Source organism: Lasioglossum baleicum, chromosome 7 (genome assembly GCF_051020765.1).
Source record: "Lasioglossum baleicum chromosome 7, iyLasBale1, whole genome shotgun sequence".
In the NCBI taxonomy this organism is placed as follows: Eukaryota; Metazoa; Arthropoda; class Insecta; order Hymenoptera; family Halictidae; genus Lasioglossum; species Lasioglossum baleicum.
This window is the reverse complement of record NC_134935.1, coordinates 12,788,977-12,813,024: the sequence shown is the minus strand read 5'-3', so window position 1 is coordinate 12,813,024 and position 24,048 is coordinate 12,788,977. Positions and strand designations below refer to the sequence as shown.

The window sequence follows — 24,048 nt, the reverse complement described above, 5'->3', positions numbered from 1 at the left end:
GTGTTTATTCTTTGATTTTACACTCAGCTTTGACGATTCAGTAGTGACAATAACAACACTGTGACTACTAACTTAGCAGTCCAAAAAACTTCAGGAAACCAAAATAAAAATTGGAGAATTATTATTCAAGTCAACTCAGTTTCAAAAAAATTTTTACGAATATGTATGTAGTAGGTAATTTTTCTTGGTGCTGAAATTTCTGTACTTTTTATAGAAAGTAGTGAAAATACTTTGTGTGTGTGTGTGTGCACAAAAAAAGCCAAAAAATAAAAATTGAAGAATTATTATTCTGATTAGGTATCACATTCCAAAAATTCCATAAAATCAATGTACTTTGTTCAATAAAATAGAACCTGAAAAGTTAGGACATATGATATCAACAGAATTCTGTACACTGAATCTATTAGCGTAACTCAAAACGTTAACGGATCCATAAACGGCTGCAGCCGGGTAACAGATGGCACGCGAAAGTACATCTGTAAGCGTCGAATAATCAATGGACTTATTTCGGGCGCATCCGCAATAAAACATTTCGTTTGACCTCCTCGGAAAGGTGCGAAAATAACCGTTCGTGCACCAAAAAAAAAAAATCCAATAGCCATTCCATTATTCCCTAGTCGAAAACGGCTCTACTGAATCATAAACAAAGCCCATCCATATTCATGCATGGAAATAGATTTAGTTATGTCGAGCAACGTATGCTCGGCTACGTGAGAAAATTACGAATATTTCCATAAAGCTTTCTTCACTAGCAGATAGTCGGGCACGTAGGCCGGAAGCGCATTCCGAGCGGAAAACATCGCGACGTCATCGCAATACGTCAACTCCGCGCTTAACTTAATCTCGCCCAGGCACAGGCGAGCGTCTGCGTTTGATAAAGCTCTGCTAGTTCATCAACAGATTCCTATTTTCCGATCGTGTTGCAGAAACGCGTTCCCGCGACTGCGAAATTACCACTTTCATCTTTCTGTACTTGTAACCGGAGAAATTCCCATTCAATGTTAAACGAAAACGGAATTCTGACATTTAACACTTTACCTACAAGAAACCTGTTAATAGGATTTGCAATAATTGTGCTGTACCAAAAAAAAAGCGTAGAAATTTCTTTTACATTGCAATCTTAAATGAAACTATTAGATGACGTTATTGAGGGTGTCTTGTTAGTTCACAATGAAAATTGCTGTTGCTATTGAAGGTTCCATTAAAAAGTGTTTAGCCATTTACCATAGATTTTTCAAAAGTTTGAAATAATCGCCGGTCGGCAATATGTTGATAGTGTACTTTAACGTTACAAAATTTGCTGCGTACCTCAACGTTACAAAATTTGCTGCGTACCTCATTTTATTCTTAGTTGAATTGCAACGTTATCGGCTTAATTCTAGATGAAAATTCAGATTGTTTTATGCAGTAGATATTAACAGTACACGTTGTTAAATGATATTTGGATTATATTCTGTAAGTTTCGATTGACTAGGTATGTCTAGATGCATCACTCGTGTGTCTGACTAATACTGACTGATTCTACTTAATCAAACATTCGGGGTAGCGTTATTATACAGGGTGTGGCGGGGCGGGTGGTACAACCAAGCAGGGGGTGATACTACATGTAAAAATAAGTCGAAAAAAAGGAATAACATTTTTTTGTATGACGCTTCGTTTGTACGGTCCGGCCACACCCTATATACTAGAAAAGTTTATGGTAAGATTGTGATATAAAAATGCTTCACTTTCGACTAATTCCAAAAGATTTTTTATCTAAAAATCACTTTCGTATTTTGATAAAAGAGTAAATTAATTAAAAAATCCAATTAGTACATTATATACCCACCTTGTAATTTTACAACTTTATAATCGAGGAACATTTTCACACAACCAATGAACAATTTATAGTAGAAGAATTTGATGACACATTCTGTGGCGTTTATTTATAATATAATAATTACGAAGTAACATAACGAATCAGTACGTGTACTTGTACTAACTCGTACATCCTTTTCAAATAGCAACGGATTGGAAAAATTGTTTGACAACCACTCGTTCATCCCTGTCATTTTATGCTTCAGGAACTTTCTATTCTTCTGTTTCTATACCTTCAGGGTAAAATATTTAGCTATACCTATAATTCAAGCAAATAAACACATCAGCTATTTTACGATAGATGAAGTGCTTCATTTAATTAACATCGGCGTCCCTAAGTAATTGACGAGCACGTGTAAAAATATATAAATTATATTCTTGTTATAATTAGAGGAAGTATCTCGTGAGTAATTAATTACAACGTACCTAATAAACTAAAAAATGTGATATTCTGTACTAACATGGTTCGTGTGATCAGTGATAAAGATCGTGATCTCGACAGCACTAAAAGGACCAGTTATGAAGTATAAAGAGCTTCGTGAGCTTCAACGACTCTTAGAATTAGAACAAAAGGAGAGACAAATTCTACATGCATTTTTAGGAAAAGCAAGTCTTCAACTTTTCCGCCTGTTACGTCATTCAACAACATCTTAGAAGAAACCGAACGATGTATAATGCATCTGCTGATTTTATGCATTTACGATAAAATTAAGTTGACGAAATTTAGAACAGTGTCAAGATTAAAAAAGAATAAAATTTCATTTAGTACAAAAGCCTTACGATGAATGTGCAGGCTTGAATCTTTAAAATTAGTTTGGGTGTATCGTCGTACAATTCTTGTGAATTGGAAATTTCTCTGGAACATGAATAATTGCGAAAATCGTTGATTTATTGTCGAAACAGTTTTCGGAGGGACGGCGTGTAAGAAAGGTTTGTCCGATCGGGGAAATTGCTCAAACTAGGAAGCGGAGGCCGGCGTATTTCCAGTAACTGTAACATGTAACAGGAAACCAAGAGAGACTGGAGCGAACACGGAACGAGCAAGATAGGTGGAGGACTAGGCTACCTCTAATGCCGATCCCTATCTATGTGCAGGCGGTTGCCTGGTGGCGCAACTACGGAGCAACTAATATCTTGTCCGGCGCAAAACCGGAATGCTGCCGGGGATTACAACTTGTATTAATTACGGACGACATTACGCCGGTCAGATTAGAAATCGAAGGAGAGAGGATACCGAAGTCGTGGCAGCTTTACACGCTGGGAAATTCCTCCATCAATATGCCGCAAGAGCCGGAGAGAGAAGAGCCTCCCGCTGCCTCTTTTAATTACCGGGCGACGACGCGGCCAGAAAAATCGTTTGATGAAAACACGGGGGACATTAAACAATACGGGCCCCGGCTTCCGGCTCGTTACCGACTTGTCATTTATATTCACCGAGCGCAGCGCGGAGAAGCGATCGCCTCCGAGCTGATAAACCTCTCCGAGAAATAGGGCCGATCAATTACACGCGAGCGGGACAGAGAGAGAGCGAGAGCGAGAGAGAGATTATGCTGAAATTCATAATTGCGCTCCCCCGGCACGGTAATTGGATAAAGAAATCTGTCGACGACGCGTAGTTAGGCTACGGGGACTTAGGAGACTGTGAAATATTATCTTTGTTAGGAACTTTAGCGCGGTCGGGGAAATTTGAGCAATCTCCGACGCCGGGAGCTGCGCTGATCTTTAACGAACGACGGCGAAAAATTCGCGATTTATGATACACGGGGTACATCGACCGGTTCGATGCTCCTGTCTTCCGATTTCCCGATAGAACACTGCGCGAAAAGCAATTTCTCGACTCTGAGAAATCTTAGACACAGACCCTTGGAAGTACAGATCTTGTTAGTGTACAGAGATCTTGCTGTAGATCTGCTTAAAAAATTGCATTTTTTTCAGAAATTGGTGGATTTTTATTCAGTATATTTAAATACGAATTAAACCTACATCTCATTATATAACGTTAAAGAGCATTTTTTCAATAATACGTCTGCGAAATTAAAAATTAATATACCTGTTACAGCCCTTTAAAATATATCCTTTACTGAACCCCCATTTCATTTCGTATTTTCGCTTCAATCTAATTCACAAAATAGAATTCATGTGAGATGAACTTTCCTTCGGAATATCTGATGGATTTTATTTACAGTAATTATCTCTGAAGTTATTTATTTATATAATGCAGTTTAATTATAATACACGTACCAAAAACCCGATGTTCGAGATGTAGTTGCAGACAAAGAACATTTCAATTGCAATGTAAAAATTCAGTCATTTTAAAATCTATGTGGTCATTTATCATACTCCCCGGTTCTTGACAGCCTCTTTGCTTCGTATGATCTTCAAGATCAGTTTAGAGATGATCTCTAACACTCGAACAACACGTTTTCGAGCGAACGAAATAATAAGTAAGAATCTTCATCAATTCTCAGAATATTTTAAAATATGTAAAAAGAATTTAGAAATTCTTTAATGGTATTTTCAATTAAACAAAATTTTATTTCAAAACATAACTACAGCATTGTGTACAGGCACAGCATTGTGTAATTATTTAACACGATTAACAGAGGTACGAATTCTATCCAACTTTCACGATTCGAGGCCACAGTGCATGAGTAACAGCAATCGTCCGCGCGCAGGCATTTTCAAATTCATTTTTCGTCGATTTTCCGGGCGGACTCGATTTTTCCGGGCATTCTACGACGATCACACGGAATAAACAAATTGCTGGGTCAGCTCGGTGGTAGAATTTTTGTGAAATACTTTGAAACGCGCGTGGTGTCCTACGGGTGTTCCCGTTGATTGCGCGTCGGTATGCTGTATAGATCGGTATGCGGTATGCTGTTTGGATGTTGATGAATAATGGAGGATCGTGAAACGTGTCAAAGAACAAATTCTAATTGCAGTTGTGCGCGATAAGGCTGCTCGATGTATCTCTCTAGGAGATGTCTTAGACTTTCCACATGTACATCAAATATCGAGGGGTCGTTATCAAGGGGAAGCTTCAATCTTGTTTGAATCCTTTGCGATCGAGACGTCTCTCTTATGTCAGTAATACGATTACTCTCAAATGATTTGCAACAAATTTTCATCAAACACGACGTGTTTTCCTTATTTTAATTCTTAGATTTACCAGTAAATAATCTTGTGCCATCGAAAGGTGAGCATTAGCCCATTGGCAAATTGAATATATAGATGACGTTCTCGACGCGAAAGGGCTCAAACAAGTCCAGGATACGGTGTGGCGTGTAGATAGGTTTTGAATGTTGACGCCGATGAATAATGCAGGATCGCGGAACGCGTCAAAGAACAAATTCTAATTGAAGCTGTACTCAATGTACAACCTTACACATATTAGCGACACAAGTTAAACGTAATCTGGCCAGGATCCTCTCGAGGAGATGGTTCTTGGGACGATGCGGGGGTGTCGGCGGAGAGGAAGGGGGTTATTGATTTAAGGAAAGGGGAGAAACTTGCTTCGTCATCCCGTAGCAATTCCTGAAACCCACGGTTTCCCCTTGAGCTCTCTGTTTCCTCTTCGTTGAGCAGAGTCAATTAGAATCCCCGATTTCAGATTTTCAATCTTCAGTCAACGTTGCGCTTTTCCGGCCGAGCCACGACAGAAACGAACGCCACTGATCCCGTCGTATTATCAACGATTATTAATTGAATGCCTCGATGCCTGACTGCCTTGACTGCCTTGGCAACACCTCGACCGGGCCGGCTGATGACCCGTTATTTCTTTCGACCAAACCGTTTTATTTCGGTAAATTGGACGCGTTGCCGCCGCACAGCGAGATGAAACTGACGGCGATCAAAAATTGGTTTTCGTAATATTGTAAACTAGAAAAAGATTCATGTCACTTCCGGGAGAATTTATTTTATCGTGGTTAACTCCATTCTGTAATATTTGCGTTCGTTTTCTTGTGATCGGCGCTTAAAGTCAGCAGAAAATCGCAACTGTCACCAAAACCTTTAATTCAGTGAAGTCAAGCCGCACAGGTACCCTCATTGTCTCATGTTTTGAAATAAAACCATACCATATAAAATAATCAACACTTGTCTCCCAAAAATAGAAAGAATGTTATATCGTGCCAATTTTAAAAAAAATTATACATTTCAAGTAAACTCTCGCTTCCCGATGTCTCGCTATCTGTGTATCGCTCGCACATCACCTCCAGAGGAACAAAACACTAAATGGGAATTTTCTATACAGATTTTTGGTCGCCGTCGAGTTGTTACGTCCCACTGTGCGCCGTAACATTCCTCCGAATTGGACATACCGACCTACAGCTTCGTCATGCGGGGAATGCATGATGGAACTTCGAACCGGTTCTATTTCGTGGCATGATTTTTTGGGCACCCCGTTTCCGGGGTCTATTACCTGAAGAAATTACTCGGATGGTTCTTCGTCTAGGCAATTATTTTGGGTTTGATCGAAAAAAAACTGAGAAGTGTTCGTCATTCCACGAAATTGATAATTTTAAATTTGTAGGACCGTGGATTTTCTGGTAAATGAGTTGTAAGCTGTGATGGATCGTGTTCTTTGAAACTAACTCGAATGTAGGACACGCGATGATTTCAAATTTGAGTCTCTTTTATTAGAGAATCTTGAAAAATAAAACATCACGATCTACCGAGAAATCTACCTCATCAATAATTCTTTAAAAGAACCAATTATTTTCAGTACTATTGTCGAACTATTGATAGCAATCAATACACTACAGATTTTATGCATTTATGGCAAAACTAATCTCAAGAGAAAAATAAATTCCTATTATGAATTTTATGATTTTGAATTTGAATTTGAATTCCTATTACGAATCCTAATGAATTTTTAATTACGAAAACGATAAAGAAGCAAGGAGAAATAAATATAGGATACGATAAAATTGCACGATCTTGCACGTAGCGTTGCTATATACGACCAGAATCAATAACAGCTGCAAAACAAACACATTGTGGAGTGATATGAAATAGCTATTCTAGAGCAATCGAATGTTTGCGGGCCAGCGTGAACACGCAATTGCGTCGGTGCAATCGTGAATTGTGCAACGCGTGAAATTGTGATTCTGCAGCGAGGAAGTCTTTCCTCGCGAAATGATTCGTCTCTCATCGAATGTCCAATCCCGTAGACGGGCGCGACACACGGTGGAAAAATCTGGTGGCTCCAAGACGAGGAAAGTCGATTTTCTCCAGTCAACACAGGTCGTCGGTGATTTCAATTTGTGTTGATTTTTGACATCGCAAACAGACTTCGGTCTTTTTCACGTTTCGCCCCGGTTTATTTGTCTTTCTTTGCGCCCCCCACCCTCGAATAATGTCGGTTCATTTAACTCCTACGTCCGGGGCTATTTGCAGCGTTACTTGCAAAATATTTCGTTTACGTTATACAGGCCTCGACGTTTTCGCTGGCGGAGTACGCGTTTCACGCCATCCCGGAAGATGCGATTACCCCGGTAGATGTATAATATTTCCTTCCCCCTTTTTTTTTAATCCTGTAGAGAAAAAACAAACTCGAAGGATTCCCAAGGAAAGTTAGCAATCCGCTTAAACTTTCGTAATGTATTTATCGAGTTACGAGTTCGTTAGCACTTCCGTGTAATTTCGGCGCGAAGTAATGGCCGGCGAAAGAATCTGATTACCCTTCTATTATGCGTGGTTTTAAAATTGCCGGGGAAATAATACTCTTACCGGGGAGATTATTAAACGCTGAATTCCGTCGACAGAAATTAGATTCGCTTTGCATAATGTGTTTGATGTTGCAACTTGGAACACTCGACGGAACCGTTTCCGAAACAATTCTTTTTACAGACACTACAAAAATGTCTTACACTGATCCAGGCAGGATTCATTTTTGTCAAAGAATTTTTGTAATAAAGAAGTTAACCACGAAAGAGAGAAGAATATACGATCAACGTGATTATTAACTTAATTATTTTTTAAGAGTTTCCAGTTCCTTATTATACATAAAATCGTTGCTAGAGCTTCTACACGAAGCTTTTTTAAAAAAAGAACCATCATTTTAACCTACACAAGTTCCACAGTCATCGTAAAAATATCTCTGCAAATACCTACACAGTACACTTGATCTTCTAGCAGTAATTAAGCAAGATTTTCCAGCGTGTCAGCACAGAACATTCGTGCTAAATTATTTCTAATATTTTCTGTTCCAGGTGAGTGCATTTCTCAGAGCGCAGAGGACAAGAATCCGCAGTATTTATATAGAAACGTAAGCATTTTTAAGCTTTCCTGACAATACCTACCCTCCAAGGAATTCTCGCACGTGCTGCGTGTGTGCGCGCGTGGATCTATACACACTTTCTGCATCTGAAGGTTTCATGGGAAGCGGGAATAAATCCTGCAGAAGATTTTTTGTCGTCTCACTTCTCGCCTTTACCTTTTTCCCGCGAGCGCGCGCCCGCGGAAAAGAAAAAAATGGATCAATGGATGGAAAACATTTATGGGGGACTCGATTTTTTTATGGCCACGTTTGCTGGATATATCGCGGCGAGGCTATTGAGATCTATTGAAAACGCATTCCGTGCTCTTCTCGCCGGGAATCACGCAATTTTTATTGCTTTACAGTCCGTCGTAAAACGGAGGCTACATTTGTTAACTTCATCGCGCGAAACATCTCTTTCCCGGGAAAATGTTATGCGACAATAGCGTCTGAATTGGTAATAGTAAAACGTCATTGTTCTAGAATTGTTACGTTGTTCCATTCGATCAAAATCGCAAATAAGATTGTTGAATGAATCATAGTATATTAAACATAATAAATAATATTGTATATACAAGGTATATCAGCTGAAGGAGGCCACCTAAATATCTCCTTTATTTTTAATGGTACAAAAAAATATTTATGGCATAATTTAAATGGTATCGAAGGAGGAATATCATAGAAGAACAATTTTTTTGTCCGGTTATTTTTTCATTGTTTTTTCAAGGTCATCGTTATTTTTTATCGGGAACACTTTTTTTGTTCTATCTTGATAATGACTTAAGCATATTCAAATGTATTTTTTCAGCCGCTATAAAATGTAATAAAAAAAAAAGTTTTCCCGATAAAAAAAATCACGGTGACCTTGAAAAAACTATGAAAAAACAACCGGACAAAAGAAATTATTTTCTATGATATTCCTCCTTCGATACCATTTAAATTATGGCATAAATATTTTTTGTGCCATTAAAAATAAAGGAGACACATTTAGGTGGCCTCCTTCAGCTGAGACACTCTGTATATTAGACAAAGATGATGTAAGGGCTAGTGATATTCTGGGAACATATTAGTTAATTCTTTTGCCCTTTCATCAAATATAAAATAATAAACTCTAGGCGAAAATTTAAATAGCATACCAAAGCAATAGAACAATAAAAAATAATATACATTACCACAAAAATGTTATACATGATTGGGGATGGTTAAATCTTTTCTGAGAAATCAGTGTCTAATTTTTTCATTCCGTACATTATGAAAAAAATGTGTTAATTTTTATATTAATATTTTCTTCATATATTTTACAATGATATACACTTGATTTGTTTGATGGAATAATTTTTGACGCAAGACACATATGTTTCTGCACGACGTGTATGAATCAGCGGTAGGCAAAGAATTAGATATTATATAGCAAATTCCGGGAAACGTCAGCTTCTATTTCCATCTGTAACGGGCAAGAATTTTTCATCTCGGCCGTGAAATGTAGCCAGGGAAAAAAATCCCAAGTTCAGATGAAGTTTTCCCGTTTCATCTTTCCACGGCTCTTTTATTTGTGTGTTCTTCAGCGGAGCTTCTTAGAATATATGACTCCGAATGATTATCTGGATACGGGATTGTATTACGTTTCTCCCAGCATTCCCCCTCTCTCTCTGTTTCTCTGTCTTATCGTCTTCTCGTCCTCCCACAGATTCCATCTTGTTCCTAGCCTAATGTGTGCAAGTTTATCGATGATATCATCAGTACACAGATGTGTTATTTGGCGCCGGATGATTTACAACTTCCATGTTTCCGTCATCATTTTTTCGGTTCGTAATATCGTACGATTCGTCATTGAGAAGGAGTATCGTAGTTTCCTCGGGAATTGCGAAGCGGTAGCCTCACGCAAAAAAATCCCTTGGGATCGTGAATTAATGGCAGACATATCTCTCCGGGAAGACTGAACTATCGCTGTTATCATGATCGCGGCTAAATTGTGCCGAAACTGTTCCCGTCGAACCGATTTCCCGCCAAATCTCGAGTGGAACGCTCCACGGAAATATTACGGGGAAGCATAAACAGTTTGCAAAATCACCAGAGAAATACTTCAAACTTTCGGAAAAGAACAAATTATTCTATCATAAAGCTATTGACCTATAACACTTTCGTCTTCCAAGGTCATGCAAGGTCATTCAATGTCGGAAGCACGTCGACCTAGAGAAGATTTGTGATACCACCATAAGATACAACGAGCTGTACTTTGGGAAATAATTAGGTGTGAAACTTCAAATAGAACACCTTGTATACGTATCTTTTTTTGGGCCGTATTAGTTGAAAATCGTGTCAAAGAAGAGTCTAGTATCGGAATACTAGAGACCTCTCGGGTATCAAAGGTTCGGTTGCTCGAGGTCCCACTGTCCTCGATCAATGAATCAATGGTGGAGAAGGTTGCGTGGCTGTGCAATGGGAAGATCGTGTTTTCAATTCCTCGAAGGACGTTCGCCGACACGTTGTAAGCCGCAATAATCTCGGTCTTAAGCGTTGCATAAACTATTCGGAAGTATCTACGCAGCCATGGTATCTCGGTTGGCGGCGTTCTATAAGGTTCCCGTAGGTTGCGCACACCTGAATTGAATACGGGGTTGAGGATGCGGTTGAGTCGTGAGCAGTCGGTAGAGGAGAAGTATGGAGATAACAACCGTATAGAGGAGAAACGTCGAGGCGCAAAGGAGGTCCCAAGTAAGTCAGCAAAGCCAAGGAGCGCGAGGACTGCATGTCACGACCCGCGGGCCGCTTGTAACACTTGCTTGTCAAACAATCTAATCGCTCGCTATTATCATACGGAGTCTTGTCGACAAGTTACCGTGAATATTAGATACGCGCACGTATGTAAGAAAGATCGGCGGCGGCGGCGGCGGCGCGGCGTAGAAAATCGCTATGCAAAGACTATGCGGCGACGCGTTCGCGAGTAACGGGGCCCAAAACGGTCGGTTATTTAGGACACCGAGATAGGCTCTCGAAGCCGGGGTACATACATACGAGCAGAGAGAGAGAGAGAGAGAGCCATGTGTGTCTCTTTTCGCAGAACCGGTGGCATCTCGTTCGGGCACATTGTCTCCCATGAGCGGCCGATACCAGGCCGGAATATAGGACCGCAAACACCTGCATTCATTATCGGGCAATCAGCGGAAAGGACCCGAGAGCGCCAGCTAAACACGTGCTTAGATCCAATAGAACGATAACCGTCAGTCGCTAAGAAGAAGCCTTTGCGCAATAGCTCCTCGACTATGCCTCTCATCCCGCGAGTGGACACAATCTGTGTGTGTCTCCCTTCGTGTCGATAGTGATAACAGTAGTCGGCTGAACTTCCAGTATCCGAGCCGTACATCGTCCCGAGAAAACGCGGACCCAACGATTGATCAGGGAACCGTGTTCCTGGCTACGTGTGGGTGTACCACTATCTTAAAGTTATACGAATTTTGTTTAGAGGTTCACGACACGGATGTCACATCCTCTCTACTTTCGAGAGAAAGTTTTTCTTTAATGCATTTAGTTCTATTGTTATTTATATTTATATTATATCATAGAAATCGTTAATAAGTTTCGTTTAGAAAACAGTGCAACGTAATAATTTTCTCGTATTTCACTCATAATTTAAGAAATGGAAACGTGTTTCGAAAACGCGTGAAAAATCGCCGAAGAATCATTCGGTGGGACAATTTTTGGACACAGCGCGCGCGTTAATGGAATAGCAGGGACTACCTAGTAAGTCATTAACACGTATTTACCAGTGATATCAGTTACGTAACCGAGGCTTGCTGTTATCTCTGTCGGGCCCCCCGGGGCGGTCGGATTTAACCGCATATGCTCGTAAAGCGTGCGAGATGCTGCGCGTCCGTGCCCGCACCCGTTGTAGGGTACGATCGAACAGGGTTAGGAGGTTACCGATTGGACGCGCGCACGCCACGATCGAACACGCGTACGGGTATCTACTCTCCTCTGGAGTGGGTGTTCTGGCTCGTGTGAGCGTAGCTGAGGAGAGAGCCTAAACAAAAGGCCTCGGAGAAAGAGAGAGAGAGAGAGAGAGAGAGGAGACTTAGCTGTGCGATCTGCACACGGGAAGAGAAAGATAGAGAAGGTCTCTCTCTCTCAAGGAAGTAAGGCAGGAAGGGAGAGTCGCCAGGCCACGACCTGGACCGCCCGGTCATACTGTGCGGATGCGAGCCACCGGTCGACCGAGTCTCCCACATACATTAGGAAGTTTCTCCTAACTTTTAGCCATGGTAGTTGAACCGTGACAGCTAACATGCTGGCATAGAATCGGATAACCGGCTAACCTTTCTACTTCGTCTTCTCCTTGTCGTTCGTCTTTTCGATCTTTTTCTCCTCGTTAGCCCTACCCCCATCTGATCCCCCACCTTCTTTCCTCCAACCCTTTTTAACTTAATCTACCACGAGATCTGCCCTCTTTCGTCTCCCGGCACTTGTCTTATGTTCACCTCCCATCCGGAGAGAATGAGAGCGAGGTATCTAGCTCTCTTTCCCTCTTGTTTCGTTGTAAGTAACGAAAGCATCGAGTTATTCACGACCGTGCTCATGAGAAGCGGAAGATGATCGGGGTGGTGGGAGAGAGAAGGGTGGCAGGAGGGGGCGGATACTGAAAGATAAGTCAGGAAGGGAGAACGGGAAAAGAAGGTCCGCCGCGCGATCTCCCAAGGTACCAGTACGACGGGCCTACGATCTGCTCCGCAGAGAGTCAAGAACCTCGACAGAAGTGCCCGGCGGCCGTTGCCACAATATTTTGCTTGATTACTATCGCAGGAAAAGCTGCTCGAACGACCTGACCGAGACCGAAACGCTATGGATGAATACGCCAGTTTCTCTCTCTCTCTCTCTCTCTCTCTTCCTCTCTGTGTCTCCCACAATCCCGCCATCCAATTCTACACCCTTTTCCTCTACCACCGCCCCTCGTTAGCATGCTAATTTATCGGGGCCTTAAATTTTCGCAGCCGTCCTTTGATAGAGCCCGGAATTTATGCTCTATATTTCAGACTCAAAGTGGATTACCGGTTAGCGCGTGTGTTACCACTCTCTCCAGCCCCCTCTCTCTCTCTCTCTCTATTTCTCTTTCTCTCGCGCCACCCTTCCGCTCTCTGTACCGCCATCAGCTTCCCGTCCTCGTTCCAGTCGTTTCGCCACACTCACCCCGTCACAGTTTAACCGAATTCGCTAGTCTATGAAACGCAATTAATATCCCATAAATTAGTCGCCGATAACATGCGTGGCTCTCACGTCACGCTGCCAGCCCCGGCACAACGTTGTGCGTTGATTCTGCATCGTAGTATTGCACCCTTGACAGCTTTATTGGCTTCTTTAGATTTATCATCCTTAGAGTGTGCATCCACTATTTGCTAATAGTTTAGAGGATGCTCGCTTCTCAATTAACCCTTCCCCGCGTAATAACGAGTCAGTCATTCCTCTTGAATCGAATCCTCTGTTATCAATATTGAAACAGCGAAGTCAATTTTATAACGAATATATAATGAAGTTTTATAACGAGTTTCTAGCTGCATCTTCTAGAAAATTATTCAATTATTGGGTTGGCGAGAAAGTAATTTCGGTATTTTAAGGTGAGATAAGACCGAATTTCTTTATTCAAGCGATGAACTTTAATCGATAAAATATTTTCTTATTTATTCTTTTTGGCAAAAGATCATCGAACAAAAGGGACAATATTTTATTCGTTAAAATTCATCGCACGACTAAAAAATTTGAACTCTATTTCACCTTACAATACCGAAATTACTTTCTTGCCCACCTAATATTTAATTATATTCATTATACAATTATTTTAAAAAAATCAAAAGTAGTTTGGTCGAATGTGAAAAACAAATTTTTAGTTACTGAAGGCTGCCCAATTAATTTTATCCCCAACTGTAAATAGATACACATTGAAACACACACACAGAAAAACTGACGGATGGATGTTGGACGAACACCGCCCAGGACATTCTTCGAGCCCCGTTCTGGCTATCCGTGGATCGCGGAGACGAAGTCGGAAATTCCACGGGGCAAAGTGAAATTTACGTTCAGATCGTAGGTCGGATAAAAAGGATAAACGTTAACGGGCGGCGTTGTTTCGAGCCCGTTACCTGCACGTCCGAAAGCCAGTTAATGAGCAATGAAGATCTTCATGGTATTATATTCCCGGTGCTGGCCCGTGTTCGAAAAGGCTCGCGAGTACCAACATAAACCGAGTACGCCGTTTCGAATCGCGTAACACACCGCAAAAACCGCGGTTGAAAATTAGAAGAGGGGGAGGGTTGAAGTTGAAAGGAAGTAATATTCTTCCACATCTTATCCCGCGGTACGGTCGGCCGGCCTTCCGGAATTTGGCTGCGTCATATTAGGGCACGGCACGCACGTTAATCACCCCCGATATTAGCGTAACTCCTAAAGCGTATAAAACGCTGGGGCGTAATTTAATATTATTATATTACCGGCGGCGAAGCGTGTTGAAGCGCCGTGCCGCCGCGCATCAGCCCAGGTATCTTTAAAATTAGATTTCCCGTTCGCCGTTCCATTACCGCTACCACCTCTACCGTTTCTGCTGACAACCCCGAAGCGTATTTCCCGTATTTATATCCGAACGAGTGTTGCGCAGACATGTTGTCGCCGATGATGTAAACAATGACCGTCGAGTTCGGAGAACGTGTCTTCTGGATGTTGATGGGAAGGAGAACAATGTCACCTGTCCGTCAAGGTTACGCGACTGGTTTCAAATTGTTATTGCATCCTATTTCGCGTTGCCATATTTCCCTTTGCACTCCATATTAACCCTTTGCACCCCAAGCTGTTTTAATTCCAAAATCACTCTTAGTAAAACATTCACGAAATTAATAGCACCTGGCTTTACTGTCTTGGTTTAAAATATAAAATTATGGATAGAGAAAATCATTCCTGTAAATGTCTAATGAGATTCTGTGAGCACAGCGTCCAGAAATCCCTAGAAAGGAAGCACGAAAATGGAAAAGCATCAAAGCTAAAGATTGGCGAACATTGGCTACGTAGTTTGGAGCTTTGAAGTCGGACCATCCCTCTAATAAGTTCCAACGCAATTAGAATATTCAGACGGTATACTTTTCGCTGCGGCATCCCGTAAATCCGGCGAGTTGTCCAAGTGGTTTTCGGTTTGGTAGGGGTGAGAGCGAGAGAAGGGTACCGGCATCATGCTGTCTACTTGGCAGAAGCGAACGGCAGTATATACTGTCGGACCTGATCCCGCGGTACATTTAAAACATATAGGAAATACGTAGCATCGAGATCAGCCGCGGCGCTGCACCCGTCAGGGATGCCTGAATGCCGAGGGAAATAATTTTCCCATTCCGAAATAACCCCACCGTGAGGCGAATGGGAGTGGAAGCTGGTCTGGGCTTGGCAAGAGCCTCGCCTCACGTTGGTTCAAAGTGCCCCTAAACCACCCTGCCTCCCGAACGTACGTGGTAACTTCCGTCGATTCGCGAATATCGTGAATTTGCAAGGCTCGCCAGCTGCGCGCTAGTTACTCGTCGAATCTACGATCCCACCCCGCTTAGCCTCTGCACCGGCAGCACTGCCATTATACACGCACCAATATAACGACGAGCCGACGTCGTCGTTGCGCCACGCCACGTCGCAGAGAGATTTCCGTGTCGGGTCTCTTTCCCTACAGGCGAATCGATGAACCAACATTTTCCCTGGTTCGGACACGTCGACGGATGGTAGGCCACGCATCTCAGCCAATTATTATATCCTCGGTACCCAATCCGAAATTTACCTCTCAACTATCTTTTTATAGGGACTTGTATACAGGGTGAGTCACCACAAATATCTTTGTTGTTTTGAAAGATATGTCAAATGTCTGAAGGACAAAGTTGAATGGTAAAATGGGGCTCATATCAATCAATTTTGTACGTAACATTTTTCCGGATAATTATAACATAAAATTCTAAAATCACTTGGGTGGTTGAATAGGGGCTGCTTTAGTATTTAAACAACTGTTAAGCAAACTGTGTTTTAATCAAACTTTCCTACTTCAACCAAATACACCGGACCAGTTCGCAAAGTAAATCATTTTACAGTACCTGTAAATAAAATATGTTTTATTTTCACCTAAGCATCATACGACGGTTGAAGAAACAAGTCTAAAATAATGGCACTTTGATCTAAGAACGTTCCGGATCCTTTCAAAATTAAGATACCGTGAAAAATTAACGAAGGAAATCATAAACGATTCATTTGACGAGTCAGTTTCATCGTTAAACCATTTACGCTGAGTCAGGCTCGGACACGTTGAACTTCAGACAGGCACTCACCACGATTTCCGAATGCCTGTGAACGAATTTTTGGTTACCGTGAATGTTTAACGGGGCCGCCTTTGCGCGATCCTCGCGACGCAAAGTCATCTCTCGAATCTGCTTCGCCAGCAACTAAATATTCCTCGCGCTGTGTCCCCGAGCTGCGTTAGACCGGGAATGCGACCGCAAACGTAAATTCGCGTGTCCGTGCTTCTACGTGTTCTGTCGGTTGGCCGTCTTGAAATTCAATCGTCACCATTATTATATAATTTCGTCGCCGGTACATGCGACGATAAATTAACATCTCTGACCCCCGACGACAACTGAAAGTACCGTTCGCGCGACAGCTAGCTCGAATAGCGGGTTTGCATAAAGCTTCTCGAAGAAAAATCTGCGTAGACTGTGTAGTGCTACGTAACAGGGGATACGCTTTCTGAGATTCGCGTGCACGGCGACACAAGCCGACAATTTATCTTTGGTCGAATAACCGAAACTATGGTACCGGTCTTGTTGGTTGGTATATCGGGTTTGGTTTTCCTGTGCGTGACCCGCGACGAGACACTCTATCTAGAATTCCATAAATCCGTTCGACGGGAGGAATGCGTGGCCGATGATAGCCGGGAGACGGTGTGCACAGGAAACGAGGATCACGAGCTGTTTGATCGTTCATTAACTGGCTCTCGGCTGGCCGTATACGGTACATCGCCAGATTAGAAACCGAGCAGCCGGTCACGGAATTACCGAGGATCGAGGAAGGAGAGCGAAGACGGAACCGAGGAGAAAAGACCCGCTGGAACTCGGCCCCGGAAATCTCGTTTCATCAAAAAGTTTCGACCTCGCGCAATTCCCTGTAGTCGATCGTAAAAAATTATGCCAGTTCCGTAACTCATTTCATTAGGTACGAGGCCGTGGACGCCGCACTCTCTGTCTCTCACGTTGGAGAACAGCTTCTTTTAACTCGCAGTTCGAGTGCGTGCTAACTGGGCAGAATCTGGTGTTCGCATTACAAGGGATATGTGTAGTAGTATTTCCGTCTAAGTAAATGATTAGGAATAATTTTTTTCAAAGTTGCATGAATGAATCCCAATATAATGTTTCGCCCATTTTTGGTTTATCCTCGAACTCAACAAATTATGTTCCGTAACGTCACATTTTAAAGTCATCTTACAACGCAGACAGAAGGAAATCGTTTTACAATATTTATTACCTTGAATAACCTTGAATATTTCCGTTATTTGTAATAATACGAAAAAATGATATATACAAAACTTGCACGGTGTAGGGGGAAGATATTGTGATGTATACATTTTTTATAAGAGCGAAGACTTCTCAGAGATTTTAAGATCACCTTGATTTCTTTTAATGGAATGACCTACCTCTTGCATCGTGAATCGATAGAGTATCAAATTCTGCATAAAAATGCATTGACCTCCACATGCGTCCTAAATTTAATAGTTAACAAGATATGAAATTATCCCCTGCACCGCCCAGAATACCTTCTTCCCAGCCACGGCCAGTACGCGCGATCATGCTCGTCGAGGAGAGCATGGTTTGCGGGTCACGGTTCGGTAGATGTTCCACGGGCCGTCGCGGGCCTGATCAGTGGATCACGAAGTGGTTGGGTCGAGTATCGAGCCCTCCGCCCCGAAAATATACGATGTGTGGAGAGAAGGAAGAGCGGCCGGAGGAAAGAAAGGTAAATAAGAACCTTCGCGAAATAACGGGACCCGGAGGAAAGCTTCGTCTCATCTCCTGTTGCCGCTACCCTCCATTGCTCCTCCTCTCGTTTCCCTCCTCCACCTGGTTCCGTATTATATTCCACCCACCTCGAGAGAAGTCCTATTATCGAGAGCAGTCACGACGTATCGTCCGCGGAAGAAGAGGCTTAAGACAGATCGTAACGTATTTCACTTTCTTCCCGAAGGGCTACACGGTCTCGTTCCCTTGCCACAATTCCCTCTCCTGGTCCTCTATTCGCCTCATCATCGCCTTCTTTCCGTCGCACGATGATGCATGCACAACCTAGTCCAACCAACCAACCTCGAATTGTTCGCCTTTCGCGCTCCGAGCGCACAGGAATCGGCTAATCGAACACGGAAAATCGCGATCGCATTGCCCACCATGTTGCAACGTCGCTCCTACGTGCACCATCAGCATCCGCCGATCGCTTTTCTCGTTTTAACAATGCTGCTATCAACGCTTCTGCATCTATCGCGTCCAATTCGACAAATAAATGTCGCCTCGATTTCGTCTCGTAAATCGCATTAACCCCAGAACGGTACTTTGGTCCATTTCGTTTCTCGAAGATCATATTTTCAAAATTATTAGACTTTCACAGTGTTGGGAACCTCTTGTTTCCCGTGGAGCAATATCCTCTCGGGCGTCGGATTTCCGTTGCCGAAAACAAAAGTGCTCAAGATAATCGAGGGTTTGCGGAAGGGTTAATCGAAGGCCGGGCCCGTCAGGACGAGCACTCGGTAGCCGGGCGGAAAACAAAAAATTCGGGCGAGAAGAGCGGAGGTACGAGAGTGCGCAGGGATTGCAGATTTTTTTCGGCGGAGCCCACTCGACGCGGCTCGGCGTTCAAAGAAATTTTTTCGCCGGGGCGAACACAGGAAACGCGATGCGCACGCGAATTCGCCCCGGGAGGAGAGCGAGTGGAAGAAATAAAAATGTACGATTTTTCGGTGGTGGGGAGTAGAGAGCGACCCGGCCCCCCCTCCCCCTTCTGTAAAAGCAGCATGTACCGGCCCCGCCGCTGTGTGTTCGTGGCAGTTCTTGGCGAAGGCTATACGCCTTGATGCTAGATTGGCACTTGCCCAAAGCTCTTCTCTCTTCGTTCATGCCAGCGTAACCGCGGAAATTTTTGCCTGATTAACGATATAGGTTTCAGTATTTTTCCAACGGGCTGGCCGTATCGAGACTCGTTCGGCCCTGCCCTGGCTCCGGAATCCTGCCTCGTACGTCGTTTGCAATCGTCGTCGTTCGCGAATATATCCTCGACAAGGATGGTTATGATCGGCCCTGCTTAGGTAGACCCGTCTTTTTAGCACCGACGCTCCCAGAGAAATCGTAGCAGTTTTCGCTGAATTTCGACAGGGTGAACATTTCTTAAATTTCGGCTTAAACATTGTAGAATAAGATAAAAATACGAAGGTGATCTTTCTTTTGTTGAGGTCGACTTCTTGTGATTGGACTTTTTTCTTAATATTTTGCTATTATTGCGTTTATTATTATTTTACCACGTTTTTATTAGCTCGCTTTCTTGTCTGTCTTTTTGTTTGTCTGTCTGTTCGGTAAAAATTTTGCAATTGATTTTTTTTCATATATCCTCTACGAGTAAATTTAAGAAAAAAGATTTCAATAAATTTTCTTAACAAAATCGCATCTTTTGCATAAGCTCAATCTGACACGAGATATATAATATTTCGCAGTATTTAACACAGTGCATTTTTTGTTGAGCATAGTCTACTACACTATCATTATTCATGGCCTCCGTAAATAAAAAAAGTTGTTTTCAAATGAAAAATGATTAAATAAATTCCTTCATTCGGGAACAAGGTAGCATGCGTTAACTCAGGCTTCCTCATTGGAATTCATCAAAAGTTCTGGAATTTTCGTCATACAAATGGCCGAATGCAGTCAGTATGCATCGTAGGCGAAGGTTCGCGCTCTAGGTTCTCTACCTTCTTCAACCTCGGTAGATATTCTTACATAACGTATGTCCGTTTCGCCTGACTAGAAGGCGAGCCGCGACTCGATCCACCTACAACCCTGATCAGGATCCTGTCTATTGGGCCGCCTCGTAATTATAAGCCTGCGTAATGGACTTCCCCCGTGAATGTGTTTCTCCTAATAACAGATTTCTAATTTTCTTGAGCATCCCGGAGTGGCTTCGCTGATTGGCCGAGAACCCTCACCCCCTCTCTCTTTCTCTCTATCTCTCTCTCTCTCTCTCTCTCTCTGCTCGCAGAAAATTTATCTGTTTAATGTGTTCTACTCGATGCGGCGTTCAACGTGAAACACAGCGTTATCGCAACATGCGAGCTATGACCTCCCGACATGCGACGTAGTTTTAATGTTCAACTGGCTATGACGAGAATGCGGAATAAAATGTTGATGGATATTAATAGGACGGGAGTGCATGTTGATTGCGGGAGGACCTGTGTCTTGGGATGTGTACGATGCTACTCGAAAATATTTGATTGCTTGTTGGCGAAATAATCATCCTTTCTGGAGGATGTACCGGAATCGATCCTGCGCCTTTGTACAGTTAGGAGTTACGTGTTTTCTTCGGTAAAAGTAGCCAATGAAAAATGAACGGTAATGGGACGATGCTCTGATGTCTGTCGTTCTTTTTCTTTCAAAGTACATTGTTCTTTTTGCTATTCGCGTATTCGAATCAGGGTTTCTTGTCCTTAAAATTCATAGAATGATGCTTTAATATCGCCTACTATTTTTTTTCTGTAAAGTTACATTTTTCTATCAACGTAAATCATAAGTCGAGAAAAATATTCTACAAAAATTTCTTAAGAAAGTTTCTTTGAAAAACTTTTTATATAAAAATATCTATAGTTTTATATAAAAGTACAGCCAGTAATATTTAAGAGGAAATTAAATAGGAACGCACCGCAATGTATTAGCAGAAACAATGTTCAAAGAATGTAACCGAGTAATATATGTTGTACAGGAGAAAATATCGACGATAGATGAAAAAGTCTTGAACTTCCTGGTCCCGGTAACGACACAATAAAATCTTTGATTAGGATATATGCCCGGCGAGGGGCCTCCGACGCTCACATTCCACAGAAAGCTCGTAGCATGGCTCTCCGCGAGTCCTCCGGTATGATAGTTATATGATAATAGTGCACATTGTATTACAACTGTGAGTACACGATAACATGGCCGGTGAAGGGTCGCAAGAAGGGACAATGCTGCGCCGTGCTGTCCAAGAGTTGTTCGTGCAGTCAACTTAACATTCTTCTGCAAAGAATGGAACATAACCCCTTTAACGGCATCGTTGAAAACCGGATTTTTTCCTCTTCCACCTGAGATGTAGACATCAAAGGTAAGAGCATCGATGACGCTCCTCCCTCTCTCTCTCTCTCTCTCTCTCTCTGTCTCTCGCGGTTTCATCTTCCACAGTCGAAACAAAAACGTTCAATTTCCGGGTTTCCACTTAAGTTTCGCTCGGAAGTCCCGTTCGTTCGTCAGACAAGTGTTATCCATGTACTACGCGGCGTCCGAGAATTAATTTCTTCGCAGTTGAATCGCGGCAAGATATAGTGAAGGCACGAAAATTACTTAGAACGTTTGTGGTATTCACCTTCCACCAGAATTTCATAGCGCCGCGCTCTCACAATGGACGCCCCTATTCCGCTTCATTCTCCGGAAAACGTCAGCCGCCAACGTCCCGCGGTGATGTTCGCAAAATTTTCCGAGTCAACGCAACTTCGCGGGAAAGTACCGAAGTGTTAAAGTTTCCGTTATCGCCCTCGCCGGTTCGTCTTCGTTAGCGAAGTGATTACCCGCGGACTCGAAGACGACGTGTGTATTTACGACGCCGAAATTATCGTGAAGACTATCGAAACAAACTATCGCATATTATATTTTCAGCGGGGGAAGAGACAGTGGAAAGTTCATTTTGACGGACTCTGTAATTCTAGTGCAATTAGATGCAATAAGAACACCAGTATATAAGTACTATTAAAAATATATAAAAAATTGGAGATCAACTGTATAAATGGATCCAGAAAATCACAAAAATCGTCCTATTTTCGAACGTTAACTTTTACCAAAATCATTTCCCACAGTCTTTACCATCAGTTTCCTTATTGAAGTAGTACAATGAAGCGGTTTCTTTGGTGAACAATAAGATCTTCTCGAATAAATATTAGAAGAACAAACTCTTTTACTATAAACATCGTAGATCATTTATGTCTAAGCCCGCGAATAAGTGTATCAAGTACACTACATCGAGGAAAAAGAATAATGTGGTTCTAGCAATTTCATGGACTACTAAATGCAATTTACGTTCTCCTTTAATGATAGTCGCGGAGTAAAATAAGAAAGCAAAGCAAAGTCATTGAGGACGACTTCAGTGACATCGGTAAGCATATGATCAGCCCAGCTGGTCGTCGCAGGCTGTAGCGCGTAGCATTGCTATAAATGTCGGGTATGGTGGAATCGCGATGAAATGCATGCGTGATAACGAGATCCTATTAATCGGTTAAGTTACGGATTATTACACGCGATTGGGTTCATGGGCGTCATTATTGTGGTTCTGTATCCTCGTCATCGTCGTTACCCGTGTCCGTTGTCAGTATTGACCTTCGTCGTCAGTGTTGACCGCAGATTGTCGCTATCGATCGAGTCCACGAGGCAAAGAGTAAACTCGGTAGGCAGTTTTGTCAGTAATATTCCGGCGGCTGACCACGGTACAATGGACGCTTACCGGTCCTGTGCTTTCCCGTCAGTCAACGTTCTTCTCTCTTCCTCTCGCTCGCCTTTTCTCTCTCTCTCTCTCTCCGAAAGTCTCTCTCCTTCTCTCTAGAAAAGCCATGCCCGCAGGACGAACGGTGATCAATAACAAGAACGAATGTTTCTAACCTGCCGGCTACGCAAACATGTAACATGTACATGCCAAGGGCTAGGTTCGGATGGTACATAACTGATTACATAATACATGCTTGTATGCGCGGCATTTCATTATGTCCTGAATGGGTTACCATTTCTTAACCGTAACCCCTCCGCTCCCACCATGGTCATCATACGGGAGAGAGATACTTATTCGCGGATGGGTCGATGTAGGCGAGCAACATTGTGGCGGTCGGATACCGCCCGGGTAAACACATGTATACACTCGTCCCGGCATCCTGTCCGCACATAGGAGATTCTAACTTTTATTACGGTTTGAGGTTTGTTAGCGGTAGCCCAGAACCCGGCGCTCATGCACGCATTCATACCGTTCCGTCCCGAAAAGTCAGCACGGTGAAATTTGTTTAACGCTGCGCGGTATATCAATGATAAACCTGTTTAGGAGTTATCGTCATTGTTAAACAGCGGGTCTTCATCCAAAATTTTCTGCTTCAATTGCGAAGAACTGAGGTGAAATAAAAATTTATTTCTTTTTTTAATAGAGTTAATAGGTTGTGAAAATAATATAACAGTGTTTTTACTGGTTGTATTTCTCTATTTTTATCATAAATGCGTACAATCCGCGGTCTAGTAATTAAGGTTTACAAATAAACGTACGGTTAAAAAGTTGACGAGATCTCTTGAAACTTTGATCCTGCTAATAAATTGTTTTTCTCTGCGCCACAATGATACCAATTAAATTCTCTAAATACTGTTCGTATCCGCCACCATCTCTCGAAATCTCCCCGGACTTCTCGGTCAGACTGTACACACATTCCCCAACCCCAAGTGTCTTTTTATCACATCCACATCAGAAGCGGAGTCATACCCACGGGGCACAGTGTGTACGGTGTAAACAACGGTCATGATCATATTAACAGGTCGAATGGGGCTTTCCGACTCGCCTCAGATTTTCGTCATTCGCTGGGAGGTACTATCGAACTGAGGGAACCTCTGGTACCTGTTACGTAATGCTATGAATGA

General features: G+C 42.5%; 3 protein-coding genes across 6 annotated transcripts in view; 2 read left to right on the top strand and 1 right to left on the bottom strand.

Annotated features, from left to right (window-relative positions):
• The window catches only part of Atg16 (Autophagy-related 16), a 642,505-nt gene that overhangs the window by 431,078 nt on the left and 187,379 nt on the right, over window positions 1-24,048 (top strand). The gene's annotated exons all lie outside the window — the stretch shown is intronic.
• Window positions 1-24,048, top strand: part of LOC143210246 (uncharacterized) — a 473,171-nt gene that overhangs the window by 360,355 nt on the left and 88,768 nt on the right. The window contains exon 4 of the mRNA XM_076426928.1: window positions 8,070-24,048. This exon is cut by the window's right edge and continues 88,768 nt beyond it. Coding sequence (XP_076283043.1) covers window positions 8,070-8,149 — 80 coding nt within the window. The 3' untranslated portion in view covers window positions 8,150-24,048. The remainder of the gene's footprint in view (window positions 1-8,069) is intronic.
• The window catches only part of Neo (ZP and PAN domain-containing protein neyo), a 211,294-nt gene that overhangs the window by 174,949 nt on the left and 12,297 nt on the right, over window positions 1-24,048 (bottom strand). The gene's annotated exons all lie outside the window — the stretch shown is intronic.